The following is a 24,108-nucleotide window of genomic DNA, read 5'->3' as shown; positions in this document are numbered from 1 at the left end:
TGCATGAGGCCAGTCCAGCTGAGGTTGCATTCCTGGCTCGGCAAGCTAAGAATGGAGAAAGAGAGAAAAAAGCCGAGAAAGAGCCGAATGCCACCCATCCTGCTTCCTCGTCAGCCGATGCTGAGGCTCTGGCTGCCCCGAATAATGTTCCCTAGAATGCTGAAGCATAGGAATTCGGGCAGTCATCTACTGAGTCATGCGGATCAACATGCGCTTAATCTGTAAACGCCGCATCAGCTTTTGCCTGTTCTCTTTTATTTCAGCCCGCCTTGTACAAACTTTGAAATTTGTTTTTGTGTACTTTCAGAAGCTGTGTTTTCCGCTATGTGGGAGGCTGCCGACTTTGACTTTTTTGTAAGATATTCTGAACTTGGTATTTGTAGTTCTAGTTTCTCTGAATTGACGAAATAGAATCTCAGCTTTTCCCTCTCAATTTGCCTGCTTTTATAGCTTTGAACTTAATTGCCTTTTCTTAAATTTCTTCAAAATTTAGCTAAGTACAGAGCTTCGGCCTGGAAATATTTAGCTGAGAATTCCTCTTACTTCTTTATGCCTTGCCCATTTTACTCTGATTTGGCCTGGAACTTCCCAAATACTGGGCTTCGGCTTGGTATGTGAGTACCTCTTGCCCCCCTAGAACTTTGAAGATGAGGTCTTCAGAGGTTTGAGTTTTATTGCTCTCGATCTTTTGGTGTGGCCGAAGGTTTGTTGCCACACAATAGTTCGAACACTTGTGTTTATTTCTTATATTCTGCCTGGTTTTAATTCATTCCGAGGAAACGACTATCTTGGACACAGTGCCAGGGCAATGATCATCTGAAGTACAAGGCATCATTATGCAATACTTCAGAGGTGTAATCATCACCCGGAGTTGACTTGCCGAAGCACAGAGCATCATTATGCGATGCTTCGGGCCTTTTATCAATTCCTATTTTCGGCTATGTCTTAGATGAGCCTATGACCTCTCGCCGAGAGTAACAAATCCGTCCGAGGTACAGTGCATCATTATGAAATACCTCGAGGTTCTATTTGTTACCCCCATATCGGCAGGTTCTTCGGCTTGCCGAAGTACAGTGCATCATTATGCAATACTTCGGACAGCACCGGGTGTAAACCTTGAATTTTTCAAAAACGACGAAGACAGAAATAATGAAAACATAATGAAATTATGAATAATTGCGGCTCAAAAGATTTTCATTGATCTGAAGAAAATGTACTTACACAGATTTTTCTCCCGCATTGGGGTTTTACACATGAAATTTCCTAAGTACATCTGCATTCCAGTGGTTTTTCAACTCAGTTCCATCTAGATGCCGAAGCCGATAAGTTCCTGGTTGGAGCTCATCGTATATTTCATAAGGCCCTTCCCAGTTAGCCGAGAGTTTTCCATGGATGCGGCTTTTCTGGACAGCGGCAGCATTTTGAAGAACAAGGTCTCCCACCTTAAGGAGTCTTGACTGAACTCTTCGGTTGTAGAACTTGCTGATTCTCTGTTTGTATGCTGCCATTCTGTCCCTTGCCGAATCTCGGATCTCGTCTAAGAAATCAAGAGACTCTTTCATGAGATGCTCATTTTCCTCGGCCGAGAACTGATTGACTCAAAGACTTTCTGAGCCAATTTCCACTGGTAAAATAGCTTTGGATCCGTCGACCAATTCAAAAAGTGAATACCCTGTAGCCTCTTTTTCGGTTGTCCGAAGTGACCATAGAGTTTCGTGAAGTTCCTCTATCCACTTGGACTTTTGATCTTCAACTCTCTTTTTGAGAGCATTGAGTATTTGTTTATTTGCAGCTTCGGCCTGGCCATTACTTTGAGGATGACAAACTTCCGAATATGCCAGCTTTATGCCGAACTGGTCTGTGTACCGCCTCAGCGGCAGATTATCGAATTGCCTCCCATGATCGAAGACAAACACTTTTGGAATGCCGAAGAGAGTAATGATATTCCGCCAGATAAATTTCCTAACAGTCCGCTCAGTTATGTTTGAGGCTGCTTCGGCTTCTATCCATTTGCTGAAGTAGTCAATTCTGACTGTCAGCCACTTTTTCTGATAAGGAGCCTCGGGAAATGGTCCCAAAATATCCAATCCCCATTGAGCAAAAGGGAGTGGATTCAGAATCGGCTGAAGGTCTCGCGACGACCGATGGATGACTGGTGCGAATTTTTGGCATTTTTCACATTTTCTCACCAGCTCTTTGGCGTCAAAAATCATGGTTGGCCAATAATATCTTACCCTTAATGCTTTGTGGGCCAGGGTCCTTCCCCCTATGTGGTTTCCACAGATGTCGAAGTGAATCTCCCGAAGGATATAATCTGCATCTGTTGGACCCACACATTTCAGCAGTGGGGCTGAGAAAGATTTCTTCAGGAGTTCCCCATTATAGACGATAAATCTTGAGCCGATTCTTTTCAATTTTGTGGCCAAGATTTTGTTTTCGGAAAGTTCTCCTTGAAGCTTGTAAGTAAGGATGGGATCCATCCAGCTCGGTTCAGCCCCGACGCATTGGACCTCAATTTCTTGGTCAATGCTTCTGTTTCGGCGCACTTCCACATATACATATCGATTCAGCTCAGTGAGAGTTGAACTTGCAAGTTTGGATAGTGCGTCGACTTGAGCATTCTGTCCCCTTGGGATCAGCTCAATTTCAAAAGTTCTCAACTTCTCTATAACTGACTTGATCTTGGCGAGATAAGATATCATGGAGGGCTCTTTGGCCTCATATTCGCCCCGAATCTGATTAGCGACCAGCTGAGAGTCTGTTTTCAAACAGACATGCTCGGCTTCGAGGGCTATGCACAGTTCTAAGCCAGCAACTGCTGCTTCATATTCTGCTTCGTTGTTAGAAGCCTTGAACGAAAATTTGAGTGCATACTCGAAGTTTTTGCCTTCGGGAGAGGTAATTACTACCCCTGCTCCCGAACCATTTACAGTGGCTGAGCCATCCGTAAACACAGTCCAAGTTCCCTTCCCTTCGTCGAGTGTTTCCTGATAAGAACATTCGGCCAGGAAATCTGCTAAGGCTTGGGCCTTAATGGCTGCCCTCGGCTGATAGCTTATGCTGAACTCGGTGAGCTCGAAGGCCCACTTTGTTAGTCTGCCTGACTTTTCAACCTTGCCGAGGACTTTTTCCAGCGGTTGATCCGTTAAGACTACTACCCGATGTGAGTCAAAATAAGGCCTTAACTTCCGAGCTGCTACCACCACCACATATGCAAATTTTTCGAGCAGGGGGTAACGCGTTTCGGCATCAGTCAAAGTGTGACTGACGAAGTAGATCGGTTGCTGAGCCTTTTCTTCTTCCCTTAGCAGCACCGCACTCACTGTAGCAGGACTAACTGCCACATACAAGTACAAGACTTCTCCTTCGGTTGGCCTTGCCAGCGTTGGGAGATTAACCAGGTGTTCTCGAAACTGCTGGAAGGCTATCTTTTGCTCATCTTCCCATATGAGGTCCCTTAGATTTCGGTAGTTTCAGCGCTTTGAAGAAGGGAAACCCTTTGTCCGAGGCTTTTGAGATGAACCTGGATAGGGCAGTCATCCTCCCCATGTGACGCTGAAATGTCCCTTTTTGTCTTCGGCTCGGGAAGATCAAGAGCTGCTTAAACTTTGGCGGGATTGGCATCAATCCCCCTCTTGCTGACCATGAAGCCCAGGAATTTTCCTGACCTCACGCCGAAGACACATTTCTTCGGATTCAGCTTCATTTGGTGTTTTCTCAGAGTGGCGAACGTTTCGGCTAGGTCTGCAACATGGTCTTTCGCCTCTTTGCTCTTGACGATGGAATCGTCAACATAGACTTCCATGTTGCGGCCTTTTTGCTCGGCAAACACTTGGTCCACCAGCCTCTGATATGTCGCTCCGGCGTTTTTCAGGCCGAAGGGCATCATTTTATAGTTGTACACCCCGGTGCTTGTAATGAATGTCGTTTTTGCTCTGTCATCGGGGTGCATGAAAATCTGATGGTACCCAGAAAATGAGTCCATGAAGCTGAGCAGAGCATGGCCACTTGTCGAGTCGACCAGCTGATCGATTCTCGGCAAGGGATAGAAGTCCTTCGGACAGGCCCTATTCAGGTCCGTGAAGTCAACACATATTTTCCAGGTGCCATTAGCTTTCTGAACCATCACCACATTCGCCAGCCATTTAGGATATTGGCAAGGCTCGATGAACCTTGCGTCCAGAAGTTTTTTGACTTCGGCTGCGATGTCTCGGTTCTTTTGAGCAGAGTAATTCCGTTTCTTTTGCTTAACTGGCCGACATGTGGGGTCGACATTAAGCTTGTGTGAGATAAGGTTCGGATCAATTCCCGGCATGTCAGCTGATGAGAATGCGAACACGTCTTGGTTGTCCCGAAGGAGTTAGATTAATTCAACCCGGAGGCTCGGATCGAGCCCTTGTCTGATGCTGACACATTTTTCAGTGTCGCCTTCGGTCAACGGTATTGACTCAGTTTGTTCATCTAACTCTATTGCTTTGGAGCCATGCTCTTCTGGCTTGGGTCTACTGTCAATATCAGTAGACTTCCCTTTCTTTGGCTGATCTTTGTCCGAATCTCTCGGTCCAGCCGAAGAGCTTGCCTTTCCAGTCCCCAAAGATGTTCTCTTTTTTGGGGACCCCTGAGCCAAAGCACTTAGGCCTTTCGACCTTTTGGTACCTCGCTCTTTCTCCTTTTCTTCCTCATCATCCTTGTCACTGCGGCGACTCTTGGATGGTTTAAGGAAATTGCATTCTCGGGCCTCTCTTTGGCTGCCCAAGATTTTTTCGGAGCGTCCTTCGTTTGAAACGTAGATCATTGCTTGATGATACGTCGAGACGACTCCTTGAACATCATGGATGAGGGGTCTCCCCACAATGACGTTGTAGACTGATGGGGCATCGATGACCAAGAATTCGGCCATGATGCTTCGTCTTGCTCGGTCTTGGCCGAGGCTGACGGGAAGAAGAATTTTCCCATCTGGATATAAGGAAGAGCCGTTGAATCCAGTGACCGGGTAGGGAACTGGAGTCAAATGCTTGCTCTCCAACTTCAGCTGGTCGAATGCCTTTCGGAAAAGTATATTCGCCCCGCTGCCAACGTCTACCAGAGTCCGATAGACGTTGTGGTTTGCAATGCTTGTCATGATAACCAGTGGGTCATCATGGGGATACACCACCCCCCTGCAGTCTTCAGATGTGAACATCATGTTCGGCACCAGAGACTGTGGTTTTCGGAACTCGGCATGATGAATCTGATGGGTGAGACCCCTCAGATGGCGCTTCAGTGCATTCCGAGAAATACCCCCGGAAATGGTCAGGATATCATTATTTCCTTCCTCGGGAGGTCTATCCCTTTTCCGGTGGTAGTCCAGATCCTGCCGAGAGTCTCTCTCAGCTTTCTTTTTTTCGCGGCGTTCCGCGACATATTTCTTTAAGTACCCTTTCTAGACCAGTTCTTCAATCTGGTCCTTCAGCTGAAGGCAGTCTTCAGTGTGATGCCCACGTGATTCGTGGAACTCGCACCAATGATCTTTCCCCTTCTTCTGATGCCAAGAGGGAGGTGGCTTCGGTTTCTTGAATCTTCCCTCCTCCCTCGTCGCACTGAAGATTTTAGTACGTGGTAAGGTGAGAGGGGTGTAAGATTCAAATTTTCCCAGATAGGGAGCCTTATCCTTCTTCGGCTCTGCGGTCGAGGGAGGTTCTGAGGTTTTGCCTTCCCTTTCCTCGACCCTAGAACTTTGGCTGGCTTCCCTTTTGGCTTTGCAAGTCCTGATCGAGATTGCAGCTTGGCCTTATTCCATTCCTCGGCTCGGATGAATTTATCCGAAGCGTCGAGGGCTTCTTCCAAGGTCTGCGGGGGATGCATGACCATGAAATCCTGAAATTTAGCAGCTTGTAAGCCATTTCGTAGTGCGAATACGGCTAGGCTCTGATCCAGACTTGTGATTCTGGATGACTCGTTGCTGAAGCGAGTCAAGTAATCTCGGAGACTTTCGTCTTCCGCTTGCTGCAGGCCCATGAGCTCTGCAGTGGTTTTCTCTCGGCGGTTAGCCGTGGAAAACTTGCTCTTGAACTTGTTGGCGAGATCGCTCCAGCCCGTTATGGAGCTTTCCTTCAGCCCTTTGGTGATCCATGATTGGGCAACACCTTTAAGGGTTGTAGGGAAGTATTTGCACCAGGTAGCTTCGGACCTGGGGTTAAGGTACATATGCCCCTCGTAAGTGACCGGAGCCCCTTCTCTGTCCCTGCCCAGACCCGCCTGGGTGTCCAGCCCTTTGGCTCCCTTCCCCTTTAGAGGACGAGGCCTGCCTCTCTCCCTCCGCACCGCTTTTTCTCTTCCGATCATGCGATTTAGGAGGAGGAGAGGGTGATTTCTTCGTGGATAGGAAGCGTCCTCCCAATGCGTTCATGAATTCCATGCACACAACCATAGCCCTCATCACTTCTTCGGTCGAAGGACCCGTGGGTGGGGTCGATTTTGGCTGTGAGTGAGAGTGTCTACTCTGCTGAGGACTCTCAGGCTGAGCCTTACTTTCTCTCGGTGAGTCAGCGCTTTGACGTCTCTGTCGAGGAGGAGACTCCCCAGACAGTCCTTCTCTTCTCGGAGAATGCGGAATCCTCGAGACTGAGGCGGACGGCTCAGGCAACGGCGTGGGTGACCGATGGTCTCTCGTCATAATAAGAGTCATCTTCTTAGCTTTTTTCGAGTTTTTCCCGCTCTTAGTCATCTTTTTGCGTTGGCTAAGATTGGTATGAGATTTTTGGCTGAATTTTTGTAAGTATCCCCACATATGACGCCAAATTATTTCGGTCAGGAAACAATGGACCTTCAACAGGTCCTTCGGATGAGTGGAGATGAAGCCCAATTCGAGTGATGACCGAATTGAGGATTTCCTGCACAGTTGAACACACGTAAACTGGCCTCGGGGGTTGTGCCGAGGAAGGCCCCTCCGATGCCGAAGTCAGTACGGATGTAAGGTAATGAGAGGAAAGCTATGCAAGATAATTTGCTGCTTGAGGCAATTTGTGTGAATGACCGTAATTATGCAAAAATATGAGCTTTTATACCTTGTTCCAATTGAGTGGATTGGGCTTGAGTAGTCAAATGGGCTGCCATATGACTGGGCCGTGCTTTACTTGACTTGGCTTTAGAGTATGAGGGTTAAACCTTGCCTATTGGGCTTTATTTATTTTCATTTGTGGACTGGGCCCAAACATAATCAAGTTGAGTAAGCAAACTGGACTCATACTTTACAAAGAAAACTTGAATAAATCACACAAGAGGATATAGTTCTCTCTCAAATTAGACTGGCCAGAAAAAAAAAAAAAAAAAAAAAAAAAAAAAAAAAAAAAAAAAAAAATACATTCATCATATGGAGTAGCTAGTATACATTCATTATGTTATTTTACAAATATATATGAATAGTTTTTTTTTTTTTTTTTTTAAAGTTATCTCCCAAGGTTACTCATTAAATATATCATCCGACCTATCGAGTCATGCCACCTGGCACCGATGGAGGCATCACCACTCCTTGATTTTGTCTTTCCACATTACCATGCCAACCTATAATAAAAAACATAATTTATAATTAGTTGAAATTTTTTATAATAAATGTTGAACAATCAAACAATAAAAGAAAGATTTTCCCTCAAAAAAATATAAAAAAATAAAAGAGAGATTAATAATAATTACCGAGGGGAAGATCATAGCCAAGGCGTTGAAGCTCACGGTACTCTTGGCATAATGCACAAGACTCACACCAAAAATGGATACAACAATCTCCGAAACTATTCTCTGGCATTCTCATCTGGGCCTTCATTTTTTATCGATATGTGAATGAATATATGAATTGACAGCCCGTGAGACCAAGAAGTAGTGCATATAACGCCCCACTCATTCCACATGCTACATTTCACAACAAAATGTACAATCGATATGTGAGCAATCTATTAGAGACGGAGGTAGCAATTTTTTTTTTTTTCAAGGACGTTTATAAATTAAAGTAAAAGGTTAAGATATATATATTCTTACATGAGGAGCCTTTATCAACTATCTCAGCTATCCGTCCAAATGTTATGCATGGGCACCAACAAGTCATGCAACCTGCTCGATCGTGTATGTACACGTAGAAGAATGTAAGAGGGTGTAATTTTATGTATTATACATAAAGGCAAAGCAACGACTTACAGAGGGAAGGATCAGAGAAACAATCGCAAAGACCGGTAGAGAAGTCTCCAACAGCAGCACCTGGTTGATTCAGGGGTTGGAATGGAGGAGCAGTCGGCTCGGCCACCGGAATTCCCATTGCAGGCTGTTGTTGCTTCATGATTTAACGATACAATTAAACAATTAATTAGCCACAAATTATAATTATTATATTGTGGGCTTATAAATTGCTTAATGAACAAAGTTACTTAAGAATAGGAGAGTATATATAGTTATTAAGAGTGTATTGGCTTGAAATCTCAAAGAATTTGTCATACTTTTACTGGTCTAAGAGGCCAATTGAATAGGTACTTAGTCAACGCATAATTAATTTAATTTTTAAAATGTATTATTCTTAATTAAATATAATTAATTAAACTACAAAACAAAGATGTTTATACATAGCAAAATATAGCTTAGTCAAGATGTACATATCATCAATGGACTGTCAAAATATACTCTATACTTTAAATAATGAATGAAACCAACATGGAATCATACAGTCTCCATCCTTTTTTTAGAAAGGGTAAGCTAAGGCTTTGGGCTTGACTTTTAAGTTTTTCTTAAGGGTAAGTGATATAGACGAAATTTGATCCCAATTCTTGAGTATCACCCATAAAATTTTAATCAACTATGTTAATTAATTATTTACAGACTACAGTTAGCCTGATATAATGAGTTTGGTAGAAATTAATTGATTGATCTATTATAGAGGTGATTTAATATTGTGTCGGGTCAAGCTTAAGTATAAATAACTTATGTTTAGATCTCTAAAGTATAAATAACTTATGTTTAGATCTTTAAAAAAAATCGTCGAAGTTGAGTAGTTCAAAGACAAGATCCATAAAACGATATGTCAATGGTATTGCTTCGCCATATGATTCATCGCATTGTTTATGCATGGCTTCACTTTGCGTACAGTAGCATGACTAGAAAGCTAGGATTGAAATATGCAATATGTTGTGAGGTCTGTAATTAAGTGTAAGTTGATCCTGTCAATTTGATTATCTAAATTATTTCTAGCAATAATATTTTTTTTTTTGATATCATTTCTAGCAATTTAGTCCAACTATAACACATTTACCTGTTCCCTAAAAATAAAAAAAAAAAAAAGTTACCTTTCATCATATACAAATTTTACAATTTATTTATTTCTTTATTAGTATTCGTTCTTGATATATTAATGGTAACGTATAGAAAAAATTTACATAGTCATCTCCTTGAAAAATTAATAATCAACAAATTTTGACTGTTTGTGCTGATTTAACAAGCTTGGTTGATTAAAAAAAAATGGGTTACATTAATAAATTGTGTTTAACAAAAAGAAGAAGTAAGATTTAGGGCTTGTTCTCTCACCTTATAAAAATAAGTTTCAGGTCTATTAAATTCAGATAAGTTATATTAAGATCCAATAAGTTTAATAAGACCTAATAAGTTTAATAATTAAGGTCTAATAAGTTCAATAAGATTTAATAAGTTCCAATAAGCTCTAATCAAATCTAATAATAAGGTATAATAAAGTCCAATAAGTTTTAATAAGGTCAAATAAGTTCTAATAAGTTCAATAAGGTCTAATGAGTTCAATAAGGTCTAATAAGTTCAGAAAAATTCATATAAATTCATGTCCAATCAATCAATGACTATATATTAAAAGACACACCAGTAATAACATATGTCATCTTCTGTGGTGTGCCCTTAGTTTTTTTATTTTTAAAGAATAAAATATTTTGGAAACAAATCTTATACAATACATAAATAAAAGATAACAGATCTAATATATATATATATATATATATATATATATATATATATATATTATATATATATATATATATATATATATTATATATATATATATATATATATATAAAGGAGAGTTTTTTCCCGAGTTTTTAGAGAGCCACGTAGGATTAAATTTTCTTAACGCACCATGTAGGATTATACATTTTAGTTATAGCCAATTAAATAAGAGATTTATAATTTCTTTTGGAATAAAATAATTCGAATGCTATATAAGCAAAATTGAGGAATGAGATTTTAAAGTTTAAATTAATTAAATGTTAAATATTATTTTTTGAGTTTAGAAGTTTTATATAAATATATAATGAATGAGAGGAAATGAACAATTTATTTTTAAATAAAAATATTAAATGATATTATACGTACAACGAATAAAATAACAAAAAAATATTTGTTTTAAAAAAATAAACCGTGCAATTAATATTTTTAAAACGCTACAATCAGATTATGCCACATAAGATTAGGCTTTTTTGAAGCGCTACGTAAAATTATAATAAAAAAGCTCCACGTAGGATTAATAATTTTAAAACGCTACAATAGGATTATGCTACGTAAGATTAATTTTAGAGCGTCACATAGGAAAATGTTATATTTTAGCTAATGAAAAAAAAGAATTGCAATTTATTTTAGATAAAAAATTTATATTAATTATAAAAATAAAATTAGCGCGTTTTTTGTGTGGCTGGTCATATCGTGTGGCCTGATGAGGCACACCCAACACTGACCGAATAACCCCTAATCGATTGAGTAACCCTTGATCAACCAAGTAAAACCTGACCAAGTAATCCCGACTACACAATGTGACCAGCCACATACGAAACTTTGTAAAATAAAATATTATCTATTTATATTACGAATTTTATCTAAATATGAGAAAAAAAAAAGTTAATAATTCACTTTATAATGGAAAAATTCAAGTAGTAAGCAAGCGAATATCACAAAGTTTAATTATTAGATAAATATATATTTAGTAAAATATTTTATTTGAAAAATACAAATAAACCGTGCATCATGGACTTCATCTAGTTAATACATATATAAAAGATTATAAAAGATTTGATGTATATTTCCATAATATATTGTAAACTATATAAACATAAGTAAAAAATAAATTAGATTTTTTTATAGAATTTGTGTCAAATATTACAACAAGGATTCTATTTTTTAATTATTTTTATTTAATTATATATTAGAAGCTCTAGAAAGTAATTCGAATATCAAATATTAAAAAAATTACTTAAAATAAAAGATTTGATGTATCTTTCCACAAAAAAATTAACAACTTTAAATTTACGCAAAAAAAAAAAATCATTCTCAACATAATTTGTAATGTCCTACATTTTAAGAAATTCATTTGGTTAATAAATTATACCAATGCAATTTATTAGTGAAATAAAATATATACAAACATATATGCATATTAACAAATGCGTATTTTAAAATCATGTCTTGCCAGTGGCCAATTATCATCTTTTATATACACTCAGGTGTACACAGAGGTATGTGTACCCAAAGGTAGTTTTAAAGAAAATATATTGGCTACCAGGCTCTTTAATAAATTCAGCATAATATTTTAGACAAATTTTTATTTTATATCTAAATGTAGTGTTAATATGAAATAATTATTAAAAATTACCGTGCATGGCACGGGACTTAACCTAGTAAGGTGAAAAAAACACACCCTTAATATTGTAAGGGGCTTAAGACATTTAGGTGTGTGTTACTCCGTCCATATTTTACAAAGGCGGGTGATGAGAATCGATCCTAAGATCTCTTGGAACCGAGAGACGAGCTCTAACCACTTGAGATATCCCTCACTTTCATATGTATTTCTAATTTACATCTTTGAATAATTAATATTGTTTTAAATCCACATTAATGTTAAACTACTCAAGACGACTTACTTATGAGTAAACAACTTAGATTTTGTATGCACATTTGAGTTTTTTTGATACTTTTTTTTCAATCTAAACTTCCTATATTGGAGAATATGAGAGATCATAATTAACCTACAGTATAAAACTTGAGGAGATACTCTTCTTGTCACGAGCTCATGTCAATATAATTGACAATTGGCCTAGTTTTGCAATTGAAGCTCTAGATATTACATTGCATGGTACTCTTTGATTGGGTCCAGGCCAAACACATTGTGACATACGAATTGAAGTAGTTATAGACAAGCAATTAAACAAATTGATAAATTAAAATTATTAAATTAGATTATGGAAATTGGAAAGATAGATACAACACCAAGTCTATGCATAAATATTATTATATGATGAGAAATCTCTTAACAAATTACAGCTTGCAATGCCACATACAACACCAAAATAATTGAATGGGGAAAGAAAACAAAAGAATCACACAACCAATAATGAACTATTCAATATTCTTTACATAATAGATGAATAATATATATATATATATATATAAAAAAAAAAAAAAAAAAAAAAAAAATATATATATATATATATATATATATATATATATATATATATATATAGGGTTGGGATCCGGTGAGAACCACCTTCTATGTGAGAACACATCCTATATGTGAGAACCAATCTCAGCCATCAAATTGTATTCAATCCAACGCATGTGATTAATCACATAAAACTCCTAAAATCACACCTAACTGTCATCTCTCTCCACCTAGCTAACTAACTTCTCTCTCCACCAAGAGCTTCATCAATGGCGCCTAATCAGTTACGCTGTTTCTCATTGCTTCAGATTGCTTCATCAATTGCTTCATCAAAGTAATCATAAGCAAGTTCACACCGACCTTGCTCGCCTTGCGCTATATTACTAATCGCGATTGCAATCGCTGCTACAAATTAAATTCGCCAGGTTATTGAATTGAATGTTAATTGGATGATAATTTTTGATTTTTTGGTTTGTTCTGTTCTTATTAATTTGCATATTTAATTGCATCAATCGCCAGGTTATGAATTGCATGTTAATTGCATGATAATTTTCGATTTTTGTGGTTTGTTCTGTTCTCATTGAATTGCTTGTTTAATTGCATCAATTATGGATTTGATTGAATTTACTTCTTTGAAATTTTTTGAATTAAATCAACAATTTAGGTTTGATTAATTTGATAGAAATTGAAAATTTGCAATCAAATTTAAAATGAGCAAATGAATATAAAATGAGCAAACCTAAATATTTGTAATAATATAAAAAAACATATAATGAGCAAACATAATTAAATTGAGCAAATCCAAATATTTAAGTTGCAGAAGCAATGAAAATGAAAGAGGTAGCTGTAGCTAATGAGAAAATATTTAATTGCTCATTTATCAAATGAGCAAGTGGTTGTGTTTCTTAGATTGAGCACTTCTGTGTGCTATGATAATCTGAAATTACTGTGTGTGTGTGTGTGTGTCTAAGAATGTATGGTTTTTGTAGGCAAATATGCTATCAAAGCATTGAGTTCCTTGGTTTTCTTGCCTGCACACAAGCCCCACCCCCCTTCTTCTTGGTATGTTTCATGCACACCAACCACACTCCCTTCTTACACTTCCTTATACAAACCTATTCCCCCCTCCCCCCTCATCTTTCTGTTTGCAATTCTGATTCTGAATCTGATTTTAGATCTATTTTAGATTCTGAAATTATTTTGTGTGTGTGTGTGTGTGTGTGTGTGTGTGAGTAAGTGTAAGAGTTCTGCTGTAAGTAGTAATTAGTATGGTTAAAAACATGATTCAGCAACACATATGAGATTTTTAATGAGCTTCCTTAAACTATTTTATGGAATTGTTACTAACCTGTTATTTCTATTATATTTAATGTTAGAAATGATGAGCAACAACGAAGAACTTGACAGTCATTCTAGTACCATCACAAATGTGGCAACTACTCCTACAATAGTAGTTTCTCCTAAAGTAGCACCTTTGCTCACTCCTGGAGGAACAAAAGAATGGCTTCCAATATGCCCCAATGAGTTGAAACCAGCTATAGGGATGAAGTTTAATAATCTTGAAGAGGGCCTTGAATTTTATAAAAGATACGCATTTGCTGCTGGATTCAACACAAGAAAGTCTACAACTAAAAGGCAAAGAAGAAGCAAAGAATTGAAATCACAGTATATCTTATGCAATAAAGAAGGATACAAAGAGAAAAGAAAGCCTACTGTTGAAAAAGATTCAAATAACAACGAAGGAGAAAGCAATGAAGAAAAAACTTCAATCAAAAGGAAGAGACTCGTTACTCGTGTTGGGTGCAAGGCACATATTGTCATAAAGCATTGTGATGATAACAAATTCATAGTGTCACAATTTCATGAGGGACATACTCATGCACTTTATACACCTAGTTGCAATCTCTTCCAAAAAGAAGGAAGAAAAATGAACATATTGCACAAAAAAAATAATTGTGAATAATTCTAAGGTACGACTTTAAAAGTCTCTTATGTTTCATGAATTCTCTGTATGTTCTAATAAAAGTAGTATGCTCATTTGAAAAATGAGCATTAAATTATTTGCTCATTTGACAAATTGTTTTGTTCTTTAAATAGGTGAATATTGGTCATGTTGCAACTTTTCGAATGATGAAGGAAATTGTTGGAGGATATGATAACATCGGTGCATCTAAGCAAGATTTCAAAAAATTTCATAGAGATTTGAAAGCATACATTCAAGGGAGTGATGCTCAAATGTTCGTGGATAACTTTACCAACAAAAAGCTAATGTGGAGTGCTTTTTTCTTTGATTTTGAGATGGATGAAGATTATTGCCTTTGTAGAGCATTATGGGCTGACCCCCTTTGTAAAAAGAGTTACGCTCTTTTTGGTGATATGGTATCCTTTGATACCACATACCAAACCAATAGGTAATTCATAAAAATCACAATTCATTTTTATGTTATAACTATAGCTTAAATTAATAACTTTGTTTTAAATGAACTTAGTATAACTGTTTGCTTATTTCACAAATGAGCATTGACTTATTTGCTCATTTCAGAAATGAGCATTCAATAATTTGCTCATTTCACAAATTAGCATTGAGTTATAAGCTCATTTGACAAATGAGCAATCAATTATTTGCTCATTTGTCAAATGAGCATTGAATTATTTCAGTAGCTGATGACAATTCTGATTTCATAATCTGATTTCAGATTCTATTACAGATTGTGAGTGCGTGTATGTATGTGTGTGTGTGTGCGTGTCTGTGTCTGTGTCTAAGTACATGTGTGTGTATGTATGTGTGTGTGTAATTATTTGATCATTTAAAATTTAATCTGTTTGTGTAAACAGGTACAACATGGTGTTTACTCCATTTACAGGGGTTGACCATCATAAGAGCTGCATTACTTTTGCTGCTGGTTTCATAGCGAAGGAAGATATAGTGTCATTTGAGTGGTTGTTCAGATCATTTCTTAAAGCAATGGGTGGAAATGAACCGAATTGTATGATTACAGATCAAGATCCAGCAATGAAAATTGCTGTTAAAAGTGCGTTTAACAAGACTGAACATCGGTTCTGTATGTGGCACATAATGAAAAAGTTACCAGATAAGGTGGAGAAATCAATCATGCAAGAAGAAACTGGTTTCCTAAAAAAATTATGTGCTTGTGTTTGGCATCTTGAAATTGAACCTGCTGAGTTTGAAGAAAGGTGGAACAAGGTGATGGTTGAATACCACTTGGAAGAACATGAGTGGTTAGGTTATATGTACAAGATAAGGAACAAGTGGATTCCGGCGTATTTCAGAGATGTGTTCCTTGGAGGAATAATGCGTACAACATCAAGATCCGAAAGCGAAAACAACTTTTTCTGCTCCTTTATCAATCCTCATGTGTCACTTGTTGAGTTTTACTTGAGATATGAAGCTACAATTGATGCCCAGAGACACACTCAAGGTCAGAATGATAATGATTCAAAGCACAAATATCCTGAGTGCAAAACACCACTAGGGATAGAAAGGCATGCCTCGCATTTATATACTAACTCTGTCTTTTATGAATTTCAATATGAGGTTGAAATTGCTTGTTTTTCTTGTGGTGTTGATGAATTGAAGAAAGAAAATGGATTGGAAGTTGCAAAAGTAAGTGAAGGAAATCGAATTAGAACATTTGATGTTGTGTTTAATCCAACTAACTATGACACCACATGTTCTTGCAAGTTGTTTTATAGACAAGGTATTCCATGCAGACATATGATTTGGGTTTGGAAAGCAAAAAGGTTTGAAACCATTCCTGAGCAGTATATGCTACACAAATGGACTACTATGGCACTAAAAAAACCAATTTTTGACTTGGGTGGAAACCTATTGGAGCAATGTGCTAATTTAATTGACAAGAAAAAATTGTTAAATGACTTATGGTCAGAGATACACACTTGTGTAAGTTTGGCAGAAGGAAATGATGAAGATATTCAAGATCTTGTGATAAATCTTCAAGGAATAAGAAAGGATTTGGAAGCTAAGAGGATTGCAATAAATAATGAAACAACAGGAAGTGCAAACAACAAAGCACAAGACATTGAGCTATTGATTGGAGCTAGTGTGCCAACTGAAATAATTGTCAAACCTCCAAAAATTTCAAAGAATAAAGGGACTGGAGTTCATGTATCAAATGAAGAGACTTCAAAAGAGAAAGGGGCTGGGATTGATGTGCCAAATGTTGAAACAAGAGGTAGAAGTGCAAAAAGGCTGAAGGGAGAAAAAGAAAAAACTGTAGAACAAAACCAAAAAAAGAAGAGATTATGTAGAGGTTTTGGTGAATTGAGTCACCATGATATTAGAAATTGTCCAAAAAAAGTGTAATGATAACTTTACATAAATATAAGATTTAATATTTTTGGCACATCTCCTCATTATATATTAAACATTTCAATTCAGTAGCTGATCATAATTCCGATTCCATAAATTAATTTCAAAATCTAATTCTGAATCTAATTACAAAATCTGATTTCAGATTGTATTACAGGTTGTGAGTGCGTGTAAGTATGTGCATCTGTTTCTGTGTGTGTTTGTGTCAGTGTGTGTCTGTGTCAGTGTGTGTGTATGTGCATCTGTCTGTGTGTGTGTCTGTGTGTGTATCTGTGTGTGTGTGTGTATCTGTGTGTATCTATGTGTGTATCTGTTTGTGTGTGTCTGTGTCAGTGTGTGTGAATGCATATATGTGTGTCTGTGTGCGTGTGTATGTGTATTTATGTGTATATATGTGTGTAAGTGTGTGTGTGTGTTCTTGTTTAAGGGAGGAAGGGGGTTGCAGGTGATCCTGCTATTTTTCAAACAATAAAATGCAACACATAAAAAAATACCATAAGAAATAATAAAGATCCTGGAAATTTGTGTTTTAAATTTTGTTAATATTCTGTTGATTTTATATTTCTTAACAGAATCAATTATTTACTCATTTGGAAAATGAACAATCAATTTTTTGCTCATTTTGCAAATGAGCAAATAGTTAGTTGCTCATTTGTCAAATGAGCAAATAGTTAGTTGCTCATTTGTCAAATAAGCAAAATTTATTTTTAACCATTCATTAAATAAACAAGCATTTCTTCGCTCATTTGTTAAATGAGCAAATTACTCTTTGCTCATTTGTCAAATGAGTAATTTGTTCTTTGTTTATTTTTCAAATGAGTTAATTATTCTTTGCTCATTTGTCAATTGAGCAAATAGTTAGTTGCTCATTTGACAAATGAGCAAAGAATAATTTGCTCTACCCTTGAGCAAATAATTGTTCTTTGTTTATTTGCTCAAATAAGCAAATAAGCAAATGTTTATTTGCTCAAATAGTTCGTTGCTCATTTGTAAATCAACAAATAGTTCAAAAAAACGGTAGGTATAAATGACAAAGTATTTCAGGTAAACACAAAAGTCACCATAATCAAACGTCACCATTTTTACATCATTCAAAAAATAACAATTTACAAGTTGATTAAATCATTGTTTCTCTACTTCCCTAAAATTAGAAAGCTATGTCAACACCTTAATCAATACTACACCAAGCAAAATATTGAGGTAACACTAACAAGTAGCCTTTTCATCTTAAGCTTTTTCTTCTTCACCCTTTTGTTCTTCAACTTTTTCTTCTTCAGTCTTAGGAGAAACTTTCTTTAGCTTTTTCTTCTTTTGAGGAATTTCTTTAACGGATTGAATTGTGTTTATTTCGCTTGAAATTATTTCCAAGTTGTACTTCACACGAAGTTTTTCCATGATTATCACCTGTAAGAAATAGGAAAGAAAAAATAAAACAAGAAAATTTTAAAAAATATAAATGTATAAAACAGGGTGAAGCACGAAGCACGTAGAAGAAGAATAGAATAAGTAATAAGAAACCCAAATTCTGGTTCCTTTACATTTATTTAAAAAGAAAAGTAGCTTGAAATCTTGCTAAAGGTTCACTGGGTTCACTGAATTTTGGTTCAATTGCTCTACAGTTTATAGTCCAAGTTTCATCTGAGTTGGAAAAGGGAAGGCGGATGATTGGTCTGCAAGGTCACTCAGAACCATCTGCTACTTATATTGGACATAAACAGAATTCTATTAGAAGTTGTGGAAATTTTGTCCTGTTTTTTTAATTATTGAAATGTTGGTGCAAAGCCTCTACTTCAAGAAAAAAAAAAAAAAAAAAAAAAAAAAAAAAAAAAAAAAAAAAAAAAAACCAGAGTAGGAAGCTGCCTTAGTGTGCTACCTTTTCTGCTATGCATAAACAGATGGAAGCTTGGAAGATTTCACTTATCAAGGATGCATAATCCACAGCCTAGAGCACTAGTTGATGCCAGTTTAAGTATGTGCATGTGTTTCTGTGTGTGTGTCTGTGTGTGTGTGTCTGTGTCAGTGTGTGTATATGTGCATCTGTTTGTGTGTGTATCTATGTGTGTGTGTCTGTGTGTGTATCTATGTGTGTGTCTGTGTGTGTATCTGTGTGCGTGTGTATGTGTATTTATGTGTATATGTGTGTGTAAGTGTGTGTGTGTGTTCTTGTTTAAGGGAGGAAGGGGGTTGCAGGTGATCCTGCTATTTTTCAAACAATAAACAGAATTCAAATTAATTCAGTCAAATAATTGCTTGCTCATTTGAAATATGAGCAAATTATTGGCTGCTCATTTGACAAATGAGCAAGATTTATTTAAATTTCTATATAAGAATAATAAAAAAAAATATTTTGGTGGTGCATATAAACATACTAATATCCTTTTATTATCATGAATTTTCTTTATCATTCAAATTTGCACTTTACATATCCATATTCTTATAAACTCAGAGAGTATTAGAAATTAACAAGTAAAAATTGTACACCTTGTAAAATCCAGCAAACAAGTATCTAAGGACAATTCATATAAGATGAAAGACTTACATTATTCTTCTTCAAACCTGAAGCCCACTTTGACAAACCCATGTACGTTTCCATAATCCTCATCTATGCAATTCCACAGTGCAAATGATTATTATCTGTAGACTTCCAAGGAGAATCAAGTGTAACATGCTCCATGCGCTTGATATCACTTGACAACACAGAGCTCTGTACATTTCCTTCATATTGCATAAAATTGCAAAATGCACTTCTCTAAAAATAAACATGTCAAATGAGAAAAGATAATAGATATTTTTAAAATCTAATAATTTTATTGAAATAAGCAAACATAATGTTAATAGAAATTAACTTTTAAACCGTACCAAATGTTTTAAAAGCTGTGTATGATCTCCGGAATCTTCACTATAATCAATAACCTCAATATTACCATGCTCTGTGGTAGTGTTGAAACATACCAAGAAATAATGACCTATTTCGTAAACTGGGAAGAAGAAAAGTTGAATGTCCTTCTTTGGGACAACACTTTGGCTGTATAACTACTGAGCAACCTCACGAAACGTAGTATTCCGATAACTAACAGAATCAATCTCATAATGAACAAGACACTCCTACATGTTTAAAAAAAAATTAATACAACTGGAATACTGTAAAATACTTCAATAAAATAAAATAAATTAAAGAATATGAACTTACAGTAGCAGTAACATTAAAAAAGAAACGAGCAGGAGAACTTGAGTCTCTAAATTGCTCATTATAATTCAAAATACTACACCAAGCATTAATGATTTCTGAATCAATTTTAAGGTGAGTATACAGCTTTTCAAGTTGAAATCTCATGACTTCAACATCATGCACTCCATTAACTTTGGATAAAAAGACTAGATCATTGCATAAAGGAATTAAAAAAGTTAATATCACTAAAGCAAATATGAATTAGTATACAAGATAGCAAATTCTATAATAAAAAAAATACTTACAAACGATTTTTATCATCAATAAACAGAGCTTCCAAGACAGTTTTCTGAACTTCTGATAATGTAGTGTAAATGTTGATAATCCGTGCCTTAAAAGGTGATCTAAGCAGCATTGATGGTTGAACTTTACGCTTCTTCAAAACAGGAACATCAGCACCACCTACAGCACAAGGAACATCAGCATCGGCAGCAACTGAAGGTCGTACAGGAACATCAGCATCAACAGCTACTAAAGGTTGTACAATAGTTGGGGAGTTCTCCGGATCATCAAATCCTAAACTGAAAGTAGGAGTTCCAAATCCTTTTTTAACTGAAGATCTCAAACCAGATCGAATACTTGAACCTCCTACAACTTTTTCAGTTTCAACTACAATAGCAAGACCTTCATTTTCAGAAAGACTATTTGCTATCTGAACACTTTCAGCCGCAATCTTTGTTACATCAATGGCTCCTGTTACGGTTGGACAATCAGCCCTAGCAAAGACTGAGGATTCAACATTCTTCTCATTAGCAGAAATCTTGGAAAATCTATCCCAAGCTTCAATGACGGCTGGATCTTGCCAATACTCATCGTCTTGGCTAAAAGAAAAGCTATGATTTTCTGGCATAGCTTGAGAACTCAATCTTTGCTCGTCACAAATACCCATTGCATCTTCCTTCAGCTTTCGTATTTTCTCATTGTGAGGAAAATGGTTCACAGCTAGTTCATGTTTTTCATGAAAGTCCATGTATGCCAACACCAGCTTAGTCGAAGACGCTGCAAGATCCATTAAGCATTTCTAGAAAAAAAAACATACATAAATAAGATAAATATAAAACAAAAGACTAAATAAAAAAAACATAAATAAAAAATCAATGGTAAAATATTTGCTCATTTGTCAAATGAGCAATTAATTTTTTTGCTGATTTCTCTACTCCATTGATGCGCCATAATAGAGTGCCACATTGCATCATTATTCAACTGTTGCTGATACTCCACAACCCAATTTTGCCAACCAAACTTCACATAATAGAATTCAGAACATTGAGTTAGAATGGATGTCATTAAACAACAAAATAAATTAATATTAGATCTACATTAAAAATCATATAAATACCTTCTTTGGATCTACTTCAACATCTTCATTAGTTTGTGGAACAGTTGGAACAGATGTTTCCTGAATGCAAAAAAAAAAAAAAAAAAAAAAAAAGTCAGAATAAGTTGGGATCGTTTGCAATGAAATCTAACAAGATTTGGTCCAATTCAATTAAATTCTAAAAGGCAAAAAAGCTAAGTATTGATTGAAAGTGAAATACCATTTTTGGTTGTTTGCTGCTAGAAGGACCAACAACCTTCAGATTTTTATCGAAAATTCCAAGCCTCCCCTTAAAAATTTCCAATTTCTCACGGCTAGACAACATATTCGTTGTCCAGCCTTTTAGAACAGGAGTTTCTCGTTTCGCTCTAACTTCCTCAATGACAAAATGATCAACATATAAAAGCTACAAACAAGTAAGATAGAAAATATTAGTACATTAAAATTAAACAAATAAATAACAGTTAATGCATAAAAATAAAAATAAAAACTTAGAAAATACCATAAACAGCCCTTACTGAAACCTACCCACACATTTCAATTCTGATTTCATATTCTATTATAGTTTGTGAGTGCATGTATGTATGTGCATCTGTCTGTGTGTGTGTGTGTATCTCTGTGTGTGTCTGTGTGTGTCTGTGTGTGTATGTCAGTGTCAGTGTGTGTGTGCATATATGTGTGTCTGTGTGCTTGTATATGTGTATGTGTATGTGTGTGTGTAAGTGTGTGTGTGTGTGTGTTCTTGTTTAAGGGAGGAAGGGGGTTGCAGGTGATCCTGCTATTTTTCAAACAATAAAATGCAACACATAAAAACATACCATAAGAAATAATAAAGATCCTGGAAAGTAGCGAGTAGGAAGCTCATCCTATTTGATCTTCGCCTTCACAAGAGAATCAAGGATAAACTTCGACCAATTTAAATCCTTGATTTTAGCAACATTACTCAAATATGTGAGAACGTCATGATTAACATTCTTGTTTTGTCCTCCTAACATAAAATAACAAAATTAAAAAAATATGATCAAACAAAAACTAAAATGAGCAAAATGAAACTAAAATGAGCAAAATGAAATTAAAATGAACAAAATGAAATTAAAATAAGAAATATGAAAATGAAAAAACTACCTGACATTAAAGTGGAAACACAAAGAACTACGAAATTGCGTTTGAACATTGGCCCAACTGATTTATGGTTCTTCAAGTACATTGAAAGTTCCCCAATGTTCACAGATAATGAGTTCTTTGGGAACTGTTTTTTCCACTGGTTAATAACTTTATCATCCTTTGAAAAAAGATTAGCATCCATCTCCATGCCTCCAGCTGGCAGCCCTAGGACATCATGTACATGTTGTTCCGTAATTTTGAAAGGATCGGAATCAGGAATATTCAACGTACAACTATGAGCATCAAAGTGCTTGACTAACCAAAAACCCAATTGCAAAGGCAGTTGGGACACTTTCAAAAACTCCAAAGACCCAAATCCTATAGCTCTAATGGCAGTCAACTGATCTTCAGAAAACTCCTTAAAAACATTAACAACAGATGAAGGTGACATCCTATTACGCAACGTCCCATAAACAACATATTTTGATTTCTGCACTTCATCAACAGCATCTTCACTGTCTGGATCCTCAAACTTCACATTATGCTTTTCTTTCACTCTTTTTTCAACCTTTTTTGCTTTACCCTTTGTAGCAACTACTTTGATTTTCTTTTTCTTCTTTTCACTGATCTTCTCCTCTGCCACTAGAGCCCCTGATGAACCTGCCTCGGCAACAGCCCCTGATGAACCTGCCTCGGCAGCACCCCTGATGAACCAGCCTCGGCAGCAACCCCTGGTGAACCAGCCTCGGCAGCAACCCCTGGTGAACCAGCCTCGTCAGCAGCCCCTGATGAACCGGCATCGACAGTAGCCGCTCCTGATGAACCGGCATTCGCACCAGACTCCTTTTCAATAGAATTCCTGCTGATACAATATCATAAAAAAAGTCAAATATCACATAGATTTAACGAATAAGGAAAAACATAGATGCTCATTTCTCAAATGAACAAATAGTTAGTTGCTCATTTGTGAAATGAGCAAACATTAGTTTGCTCATTTGTGAAATGAGCAAACATTAGTTTGCTCATTTGTCAAATGAGCAAATAATTTGTTACTTATTTATAAAATAAGCAAAATAGATAGTTGCTCATTTGTCAAATGAGCAAATACTTAGTTGCTAATTTAACAAATGAGCAAATAGTTAGTTGCTCATTTGTCAAATGAGCAAATATTTAGTTGCTAATTTTACACAAATGAGCAAAAACATAGATGTTCATTTGTGAAATGAGCAAACACATAGATGTTCATTTATGAAATGAGCAAATAGTTAGTTGCTCATTTGGGAAATGAGCAATCAGTTTTTTGCTCATTTGGGAAATGAGCAAACAGTTTTTTGCTCATTTCGAAAATAAGCATATAGTTATTTGCTCATATGTCAAATTAGCAAGCATTTCTTTAATAATTCATTAAATCAACAAGCATTTGATAAGACAACATAAAATAAGGAAATAACAAAATACGTACATTATCCTTTCCAAATGTACATATGTATAATCTTTAGCATTGTTAATATCAGTAGCAACTGAAGAATCCATAGCACTGTTATAAAAAAAACCAAAAAAAAATGTAAGGTAACTTAATCTACAATGTTGCATCTATAAACAGAAGCCAGTAACTAATAAACAGAAGATGGACAAGAGCCCAAGTCAAATGGTTGTTTCAACTTAGGAATGCAAGCTAGTTTCTGTTTGTTTCCTTATTG

At 36.2% G+C, this 24,108-nt stretch overlaps 2 protein-coding genes and 1 pseudogene across 2 annotated transcripts; 1 reads left to right on the top strand and 2 right to left on the bottom strand.

The window, feature by feature from the left end:
- Window positions 1-7,387: 7,387 nt before the first annotated feature.
- LOC110727800 lies at window positions 7,388-8,357 on the bottom strand (annotated as a pseudogene).
- Window positions 8,358-13,784: 5,427 nt separating this feature from the next.
- Window positions 13,785-17,099, top strand: LOC110727732 (protein FAR1-RELATED SEQUENCE 5-like). The gene is made up of 7 exons (XM_021907313.1): window positions 13,785-14,213; window positions 14,504-14,817; window positions 15,242-15,910; window positions 16,005-16,031; window positions 16,139-16,661; window positions 16,903-16,977; window positions 17,091-17,099. The coding sequence occupies exons 1-7, from the start codon at window positions 13,785-13,787 to the stop codon at window positions 17,097-17,099; spliced, it is 2,046 nt and encodes a 681-aa protein (XP_021763005.1).
- Window positions 17,100-19,321: 2,222 nt separating this feature from the next.
- Window positions 19,322-21,845, bottom strand: LOC110727799. The gene is made up of 3 exons (XM_021907369.1): window positions 19,948-21,845; window positions 19,617-19,862; window positions 19,322-19,506 (listed from the first exon to the last, which is right to left on the bottom strand). The coding sequence occupies exon 1, from the start codon at window positions 20,996-20,998 to the stop codon at window positions 20,228-20,230; it is 771 nt and encodes a 256-aa protein (XP_021763061.1). The 5' UTR covers window positions 20,999-21,845; the 3' UTR covers window positions 19,322-19,506; window positions 19,617-19,862; window positions 19,948-20,227.
- Window positions 21,846-24,108: the final 2,263 nt, after the last annotated feature.

This window comes from Chenopodium quinoa, unplaced genomic scaffold (assembly GCF_001683475.1).
Source record: "Chenopodium quinoa cultivar QQ74 unplaced genomic scaffold, ASM168347v1, whole genome shotgun sequence".
Lineage (NCBI taxonomy): Eukaryota > Viridiplantae > Streptophyta > Magnoliopsida > Caryophyllales > Amaranthaceae > Chenopodium > Chenopodium quinoa.
The sequence above is the reverse complement of the archived record's forward strand: the minus strand, read 5'-3'. Positions and strand labels throughout refer to the sequence as shown.